Consider the following 9,637-nt stretch of genomic DNA (forward strand, 5'->3'; position numbering starts at 1 on the left):
ACTGTGGTACAACCTGTGCTGAGTTCCGCAGGGGAAAGCACAATCTCCACTTATACCAGTCTTCCTTTAGTGTTAAACCTGTCCTACTTCCATCTTTTCTCCTGAGAGCACGCCCTCATAAATCACCTCAGCAAGAATTTTCATCTCACACTGTACTTCTTGAAAACTCACTGCATGACACCATGGAATGAGGGAGAGTCTCGTAACTCCCTGTAGCACTCTGCTTTTTGTTAAGATGCTTGAGATGGTGATTTGTAAAGAGAAGAGGATTTGGGACTGGGGAATTGGCTCATAGGTTAAGAGCGCCTGCTATTCTTGTGAAGAACCCATGTTCAATTTCCAGCACAATGGGCAGCTCACAACTACCTGTAACTATGGGCAGAAATCTGATGCCCTCTTCTGGCCTCCTTGGGCAGTGCACTCATGTGCACAGACCCCCCCACACACACGTTGCATGTTGTGGGGTATTTGTACACTGTGTGAAGGTATACTGCTGTGATTGATGTAATAAGGAGCTGAACAACCAACCAATAGCTAGGCAGGAGGTATAGGCAGGACTTCTGGGCAGAGAGAGGAGGTGCAGAGTAGACACCAACAAGACATGGAGGGATAGGCATACAAAATGGAAGAAAGATAAAAAGTCACATGGGCCGGGCGGTGGTGGCGCAGGCCTTTGATCCCAACACTGGGAGGCAGAACCAGGTGGATCTCTGTGAGTTCGAGGCCAGCCTGGGCTACAGAGTGAGTTCCAGGAAAGGCGCAAAGCAATACAGAGAAACCCTGTCTGGGGAAAAAAAAAAAGTCACATGGTAAAATGTAGATGAGTAAAAACAAGTTAAGTTATGAGCTAGTGGGACAAGCCTAAGCTAAGGCTGAACTTTCACAATAAATAATAAGTCTCTGTGTCTTTATTTGCCAGCTGGTGGCCCAAAGAAAAATCCGACTACATGTGGTACCCAATGTGGGGCTCAAATATCCACGTAGAGCCTGAAAAGTGGTCTCTTGGGTAGGCTTGGCATGCAGAGGTGCGGCTCTTTTAAGAAGCTCTGCTGTGCATGAGGCTAGGCTCTCAGGGAAGCAAGGGGAGCACACACACCCAGCTTATTGATATTAATTTAAGATTATTTTTGTTATAATGTATATATGTTTCTATTCTTGTTTAAGGTATTGTACCTATACAGCTCATTTAAAAATGTAAAGTTTTAGTCATTTAGAGCTAGTTAAAAGCAAGCCTAAGCTAAAGGCCAACATTTCACAATTAATAGGAAGTCTTCGTGTCATTATTTGGGAGCTGGTAGGACAGAGAAAGACTCATTACAGACACACATACATGTACATAAATAACAGTAAGCAAAAAAAAAAAAGAGCTATATTTGAAAAAGAGAGACAATGATTTGCTCACAGTTTGGGAGGTCCAAGAGCCTGGTGCTGACATATTCCAGCCTAGATGAGGTCGTAAACACATCATGGCAGTCAGGTGGGGGTTCACGAGGAGAGACCACATGGAATAGCAGATTTCAAGTTTACTCTCTCTTTTTGTTGTTGTTGCATTTTTTTTAAAGACAGTCTCACTCTATTCCAAGCTGACCTGGAACTTGCTCTGTAGCCCAGGCTGGCCTTGACCTCAGAGTACTCCTGACCTCTGCCTCCTAAGTGCTGGGATTCAGGCAGGAGCCACTGTGCCTGGCATTCCCACTCTTTAAAAATGCTTTTTAGTAGTATACATTAATTACACATAATAGCGGGTTTCATTATAACTTGTCATAGATGTACATAGTTTATTTCGATCATATTTACCCCCTTATCCTCTCTTCCCCCATCACTATTGCTAATCATTTTCCTCTTTCCAATTAGCCCTCTTCTACTTTCATGGTGTGTGTGTGTGTGTGTGTGTGTGTGTGTCTGACAGAGAGCTTATGCAAGCCCAATAAACTAATGAATTTCATTAGGGTCACTAACAGGAGCATGAGAACCTTAACCAGTGGCCACACCATCAACCATTAACTGCATAAACCCCCCAGACAGGGGTGGGGTCCAGCTCACTCTGTAAACCAGTCTTTCAGGAACTAACCCTCTCTGTGGGTATCCCCAGTGACCTCATTGCTCTGGGCCTCTCCTCTTAAAGGTTCCAGTAGGGAGTGGAGGTGTAGCTCAGTGGAAAAGTAACACATATATCATGCAGGAGGCCCTGGGCTCTATCTCCTGGCCCAAAACCATTCCATTGCCACACTCAGGACTAAGCTTGCAACACACCAATTCCTGGAGGACAATCCACATCTACACCACAGTAATCCCCAGAACAATTTCAGACTCCTTATGGTAACCTCCCATTGCTAAGAATGGTGGGTTAAACTGACTGTCTGCCATGAGCCTATAGGCCAGAGGATTTAGAACTAGGAGACTGAGCCAACCTAGGCTAACAAAGTGAGACCAGGTCTCAAAAAACCCAAGTAAACTCCAGGCAGTGGTGGCGCATTCCTTTAATCCCAGCACTGGGAGGCAGAGGCAGGTGGATCTCTGTGAATTTGAGGCTAGCCTGGGCTGCAGAGTGAGTTCCAGGAAAGGCTCCAAAGCTACACAGAGAAACTCTGTCTCAAAACAAAACAAAACGAAACAAAACAAAACAAACCCCCAAGTAATGGGCTGGGGACAAGGCTCAGTAAGTAAAGTGCCTGCCGCACAAGCATGGGAATGTGAGTACAGAACACGAGGACTCAGGTAATAAAGTGGGTGTGGCAGCCTGCTTCTATAACCCCTGTGCTGGGTGGAATTGGGGTACAGAGACAAGAGGACATTGGACATTGACACCCATGCAACCCTACACGCAATCTGCAGGGCGCAGCAGCATCCATCTGGAACCTGGGGGAGGGAGTGAAGTAACAGGCAGGATCCCTCTGCCATACCTTCACTAACAACACCTAAGTCTCACAGTGGGGCAGAGGCTGGGTGGTACCCTACTCCCACGTAGTTCACAGACATCATCTCTGGGAGCCCCCACAAACTCACCCTCTGTGTTATTACAACTCCCAGAAGACACTTCCCTGGCAGAAGTGGAGATAGAGACGGGAACAATCCCAGAGCTTATGGGCCAGCTATCCTGGCTGGTTCTGTGAGCTCCAAGTTCAGTGAGATGCTCTGCCTCAAAAAATAAGGTGGAAGACTAGGCAAAGGCGTGTTGCTGCCTTCTGATCCCAGCGCTCTGAGGCAGAAGCAAGTGGATCTCTGTGAGTTTGAGATTTTTGGTGTGGTTTTTCAAGACAGGGTTTCTCTGTGTAGCCCCTGGCTGTCCTTGAACTCATTCTGTAGACCAGGCTGGCCCAGAACTCAGAGATCCTCCTGCTTCTGCCTCCAGAGTGCTAGGATTAAAGGTGTGTGCCACCACCACCCCTCAGAGGATTCCTATTAGCCTGGGCTACATAGCAAGACCATGTAGCTTGAGCTACAGAGTAAGATTGTGTCTCAAAAGTCCCAAATCAAAACAACAAAGGCCTAAACAAAACAAGGAGTGCTATTTAATGATAAAAACGCCTTCGCTTCCCCAGAACAGCCTGGAGCATAGTGAATGCTCACTGATTTCACTTAACTGAACACACTGTCCCCCAGCTTTACTGTCAGAACCTCTTCTACCCTAGGAGGCCTGGCCAGGAGGCATTGTGAGTCATAGCTGGCAGACAAGCGGGGTGAAGTGATCCAGAAATGGGGCCAGGCCTGGGACCGCAGCTTGGGCACCTCCACCACATCTTCCAGGTAAGGAACAACTCGCAAGGAATGTCAAGGAACAGTCTTCCGGGGAGTTGTAACCCCAAGGATAGATGTGCAGGGGCTTCCAGAAGTGGTCTCCATAAACTAGACATGGGTGGGGAATCAATGAGCCTGCCTCTGCCCAAATGTGTGTTGATTTAATGCAGGTGTGGCAGAGGGAACCCTGCCTGTATTTCTCTTTACTCCCACCACCGGCAGGAAAGGTCTTTAAAACAACACACCGTACAATCAGTACTTTGTAGGTGTTGGGAAAAGAGATAAGAAGCAGGTAGAGGGGGCTGGAGAGATGGCTCAGAGGTTAAGAGCACTGCTTGTTCTTCCAAAGGTCCTGAGTTCAATTCCCAGCAGCTACATGGTGGCTCACAACCATCTGTAATGAGATCTGGTGCCCTCTTCTGGTTTGCAGGGATATGTGCAGACAGAACACTGTAGACATAATAAATAAATCTTTTTTTAAAAAAAAAAGGGCCGGGCGGTGGTGGCACACGCCTTTAATCCCAGCACTCGGGAGGCAGAGGCAGGCGGATCTTTGTGAGTTCGAGGCCAGCCTGGTCTCCAAAGCGAGTTCCAGGAAAGGCGCAAAGCTACACAGAGAAACCCTGTCTTGAAAAGAAAAAAAAAAAAAAAAAGAAGCAGGTAGAATGGAACTCTGGGCTTTAGAATCCTTGAGGTAGTAGTCTGCTAGGAACAAAATTCAGCTCTACTGTTCAGGATCCGAGTCTCCTTAAAGCTAGGCTTAGGTCTAGGCCAAGACATGTGTCCCAGGATATCACTGACCACACTGGACTTCAATACTTGTCTTTCCAGTTGGACCAGGAACATCTTGAGGGTAGATAATGGCTGTGCTGATGGTACCCTCTGTGCAGACCAGGCCTGGCAAGGAGCCACGTAAGAAAGACACTCTGTGGAATCCATACTAAATCTGGCTCTGCAACCTTCAGCAGCCTCTCTTAAGGAGTGATGCCTCAACTGTCCACCTTGCCTGTACTGCACGTCAGGATGCCCTGGCTCACCTTTCTAACCTACTTTCCTGCTTGCTATTCTCAGAACCAACCTTATGCCCAGGCTCTTCCACACATCTGGAACATGACAGCCTAGCCTCACTGTCACCCTGCCTCAAAGCTCTCCATTACATTCCCATTCCACTTAGCAAAGGCTGTCCTACTGATCCCCACCTGTGGTCCCTTACAGCTGCATTCCCAGGCCTTTCTCTACATTATCTCTTGCACACCCACAAATGAAGGGTCCTGGGGGAGTTGTTTTGGTAAATGCCGGTATGAATAAGCAGGAATGGGCTCCCCTAGTGGCCTGGAACTGTAGAGCCCTGGTGGTGGGGACAGCCTGTCCTGAGCGGGCGGCTCACCGGCCATTTGCTTCTCAGCAGTGCCACTGGCTCGCCTCCATCAATTCCAGGACAGCAGGGCTCCAGACACCCACGCGCTCCGCGTGGCCCACCCACACTTCGCCCTGGAGGCCTTCAAGTCCCTGGTCGCGAGCCACGCGAGCCACCTATGGGAGGAGCTGCGGCAGTTCTGGGCCGACCACTTCTCGCGCCGCTTCTCGCCGCGGAGGCCGCCGCTGCGCCACTTCTCATCCATGTCCACCTTCTACCTGCTGGACCACCGCACGCGCCAGGCCGAGCTGGGGCTGAACTACGGCGCGCCGCGCACCCGGCTGAGCAACGAGGAATTCGTGTTCCGCGGCGGCCGCTGGACCGCGGAGGAGGAGTGTCACTCACGCCCGCGGTCGCCGCCGCCCTCGTCCACCGGCCCGGCCTGGGAGCCACAGGTGCAGCCGATCAAGAGCCAGGTGCTGCTGGAGGAGAACAACTACCTGAAGCTGCAGCAAGAACTGCTCATGGACATGCTGACCGAGACCACCGCGCGCCTGCGCCTGCTGGAAAAGAAGGGGGACGCGGATGTAGATCCCGAGGTCGCGGCGCGCGCCTGGCAGAGGAAGATGCGCAAGCACGGGGGCGCGGGCGTGCTTATGATCCCGGCGCGCGCTCTGGAGTCGCGGTGACGCAATAAAGCCATGCAGAAAGCCGAGCTGCGCGTGCGCGTCTCACCTCGTCCAGCCAGTGGCTAGGGTGGCCGCTTGCCCGCGTGCAGGCCCGGTGCTTCATGGTGGCACTGTGTGCGGTCCAGATATCCGGGTGCAGGAGGCAGAGAGCGTGTGGCGCTCGGGCTGGGGAGAGGTGGGCAGACTGGGGCGTTGCGCTTCACTTTTTCTTTTTCTTTTTTTTTTTTTTTTTTTGGTTTTTCGAGACAGGGTTTCTCTGTGTAGCTTTGCGCCTTTCCTGGAACTCACTTGGTAGCCCAGGCTGGCCTCGAACTCACAGAGATCCGCCTGCCTCTGCCTCCCGAGTGCTGGGATTAAAGGCGTGTGCCACCACCGCCCGGCTTCACTTTTTCTTGATCCAGGGCCTTAAAGGAGTTTCTTGAAACCTTGGGTCCTGCTTTCCCGCACTTGCCAGAGTGGTTCACTTTGCTGTTTTCCAATCATGTCTCCGATAGGGTCTGATTTTTCTCCTTCGTGGAATAAAGGTATCTATTTGACTGAACATTTTTAAAAATACATTGGGAGCGGGGCAGTGGTGGCATGTCCCTGTAATCCCAGCACTCAGGAGGCAGAGGCAGGTTGATCTGAGTTCCAAGCGAGTCTGGTCTACAGAGCTAGTTCTAGGACAGCCAGGGATACAAAGAGAAACCCTATCTCGAAAAACAAAAACGAACCAACCAACAACAACAAAATGCACTGGGGCCCCACAACTTCACACATAAATAAGGTGTGTGTGGCATATATATGTGTACAGCACATATATGGCATATGTGTGTATGGTGCATAGATACATGGCAGGAAAGAGCTTGACACACAGCTCAGTGTTAGAACACTTGTCTAATATGCAAGGCCGTGTGTTCAAACTCCATTACTTCAATAATTCATTTTTGAGTTAAGGGTCTCACTATGCATGCTGGGGTTAAAGAGGTGTGCCACCACACCCAGCAGCAAACAACTACTTAAACATGTTTCTAATACACGGGAGGTTGTGGAAAAGCTGATAAGACACATATGAGAGGCCGAGTCACAGCAAGGGGGAAATGGATTTGACACTTTGCAGGGGGGCGGGGCTCTTCTCTAGAGACCAAATGCACATCCCTTGTCGAAAATCCCATAATGGGCGGTGAGCTCAGAAAGCAGAGGTCATAAGACCAGAGCTTCTACCTACAGACAAGCACTCCTGAAGAAGACCCACACACACCCTGCACAGCGGGGCTTCCTCTGAAACCCCAGATTAGACACAAACCACACTCAAACACCTGTTTTCACAGAGACATTATTATTATTTTTTTTTTTTTTGGTTTTTCGAGACAGGGTTTCTCTGTGTAGCTTTGCGCCTTTCCTGGGACTCACTTGGTAGCCCAGGCTGGCCTCGAACTCACAGAGATCCGCCTGGCTCTGCCTCCCGAGTGCTGGGATTAAAGGCGTGCGCCACCACCGCCCGGCTCACAGAGAGATTATTAAGCTGGGAAGAAAAGTTAGAGTGGCTACTTTCTGACTCAGGCAGAAAAACAGCAGCAAATGACCTTGCACGTGTAATTTTTAAGAGGAGAAGGGGAGGTCTGTGTTAGAATGGGCTGGGATGTGGGGTAAAGGAGATAGAGAACAAGGGAGAAGGGGACAAGGGAAAGGGGGCAGGGGTATTTGTCCCAGAGGGACAAAGGACTGCCTTCTGGATAGAGGAGACAGAAGTTGCACATAGGGAATGGGGTTTATAAAGGGAAAAGGGGAGCTGGGTAGTGGTGGCACACAATTTTAATCCCAGCACTTGGGAGGTAGAGACAGGCGGATCTCTGTGAGTTTGAGGCCAGCCTGGTCTACAGAGCCAGATCCAAGACAGGCAGGGCTGTTTCACAGAGAAACTCTGTCTCAAAAAGCAAAAACAAAACAAAAGGTAAAAGGGAAAACCCCATGTTAGGATGAAGTATTTAATTTTGATTGGGCATGTTAATTAGGGTGACCACAGGGGACTTTTGATGGCTGGACTTCAGTACTTTGATAGCTGGACCTTGGTAGTCAGCCTCAGGAGGAGGAAGTGGCCAAATAAGAGAATAGACCTTGGGGGCTAACTTCAGAAATGCAATCTAAGGGGTTTTAGTAAGGCAGAGGGAACTGGGGAGAAGAGCAAAGGCCTGCCAGAGCGACATGAGTAGGCTAGAGTCCCTTCACTACCTACCAGCTCAGGTGGCATATGGCAGCTGAAATTTGAGCAAGGGCCAGGAAAAATGGTCAATGGTAAAGACTGATACAGAATGGAGTACAGCATAAAACCAACCAAGTGTTCCTGGTTTGCACCTGTGATCCTAGCTAGCACTTGGGAGTCTGAGGCAGGAGGATTGTTTCAAGTTCAAGACCAGACAGGGCTACATAGTTGCAGGCCAGCCTGGGCTACAGAATACACCCTTGTCTCAAATACACATACATACATAGGAACCCCAAACCAACCAAGCAAAAAGGAAACAGAATGGACAGAGGACCCCTTATCTAAAAATACCTGGGACCAGAAGTATATCAGATTTTATTATTTTGTATTTTATGAATTTTTTTTGTTTTGTGTTTTGCCTACATATATGTATGTGCACCATATAATTGTCTTATGCTTTCTGAGGTCAGAAGAGGGCATCAGACCCCCTGGAACTAGAGTTAGGTGCTATGGGCCACAGGCATATTATAAAAACTCAGCTGGTTATGGCAAAGCCACTACCTGAAGGGATCAAGGAATTCCTTCAGAGGAAGCCAAATTACAAGGAGTATTTGGTGATATTTGTCTTGTTATATATCATATCAGCTGTCTTGTTATTAAAATCATGTGTGCCTTCATAGTTTTCCCAATTGATTTTTCCCTAAGAATTGCTAACAGTGTGGACTGATCACTCTTTGGACATATACATTCAAGGTATTTGGAGAACAGCTTCAGGAAAGGCTTCCTTCCCCCCAGCCTATCCTTTTCTCCCCTTTTAGCACTGGAATCAGATATCTCCCTTAGCCACTTTCAAGGACTAACAGAAATAACAGACCAGACCACCACATGCTAGTCTCCTGATTCAAGGTAAATTCCACAAGGAGACACCACCTAGGTCAGGTGGACCTTAAGTAATAGCTTTACTTCTTACCTAACCACTTTTCAGAATATAGACTGAACACATAGATCCCCTTTTGATATACTAACTAGTCATTAGCACTCAGTTGACCTTCTCTTTTACCACTCCCATTTGGGGTTATAAAAGAAAGCCTGACAGTTGCTGCCTGAGGAAAACTCTTTTTAATATTTTTATTTTATAATTAATTTACATATCAGCCATGGATTCCCCTGTCTTCCCTCCTCCCACCTCCACCTTTATGACCCCGTAAAATTCAAGCCTGGTAACCTTGCTCAACCAGGGGATTGCTATTGCTTGGGTTTATAAGTGGGTTCCTGGGAGACTTAAGAGAGAAGTGGAGGACTGAGAGACGGAGAATGGAGAGGGATAAGGAGGATTTTGACCAGAGAGAACGTGTGGACGAGATGGAAGATGAGGAATAGCCAGATGGGAAAGTACTAGCTGGGTAAGAGTGAGATGAAAAGAACCTAGATGAGGCAGAATTAAGACAAAAGAATTAAGATAGAACTTAGAGGGAGCAGTAGATAAATATAGAGAGAAATCAGGCAAGAAAGGAGCTAGGCACCAGAACAGAACTGAAGCTGTGTAAACAGGAAGTTATCCCAGAGGAATTAAAGCAAGTGGACTAAAGAGCTCGGTGTGGATCCCCTGAGACTAAAGTTACATGGGTCGTAAGCCTCCTTATGGATTCTGAGCCATTGAGCCATTGCTTC

The 9,637-nt window shown here is 48.6% G+C and overlaps 1 protein-coding gene and 1 long non-coding RNA gene across 2 annotated transcripts; one reads left to right on the forward strand and one right to left on the reverse strand.

The window, feature by feature from the left end:
- Positions 1 to 1,746: 1,746 nt before the first annotated feature.
- LOC131916867 (uncharacterized) lies at positions 1,747 to 5,794 on the reverse strand. The gene is made up of 2 exons (XR_009380607.1): positions 5,126 to 5,794; positions 1,747 to 4,188 (listed from the first exon to the last, which is right to left on the reverse strand). It is a non-coding gene; the product is annotated as an uncharacterized LOC131916867 (long non-coding RNA).
- Positions 4,467 to 5,807, forward strand: Cby3 (chibby family member 3). The gene is made up of 2 exons (XM_059270446.1): positions 4,467 to 4,650; positions 5,144 to 5,807. Exons 1-2 carry the CDS (start codon positions 4,599 to 4,601, stop codon positions 5,782 to 5,784), a joined length of 693 nt encoding a protein of 230 aa, XP_059126429.1. The 5' UTR covers positions 4,467 to 4,598; the 3' UTR covers positions 5,785 to 5,807.
- Positions 5,808 to 9,637: the final 3,830 nt, after the last annotated feature.

Source organism: Peromyscus eremicus, chromosome 8a (assembly GCF_949786415.1).
Source record: "Peromyscus eremicus chromosome 8a, PerEre_H2_v1, whole genome shotgun sequence".
Taxonomy (NCBI): Eukaryota; Metazoa; Chordata; class Mammalia; order Rodentia; family Cricetidae; genus Peromyscus; species Peromyscus eremicus.

Bases quoted from the DNA above. Each gene is read 5' to 3' on its own strand.
- Cby3 (XM_059270446.1), top strand. From the start codon at position 4,599: ATGGCTGTGCTGATGGTACCCTCTGTGCAGACCAGGCCTGGCAAGGAG. The intron at 4,651-5,143 runs GTAAGAAAGACA...TTTGCTTCTCAG, and splicing joins CAGGCCTGGCAAGGAGCCAC to CAGTGCCACTGGCTCGCCTC.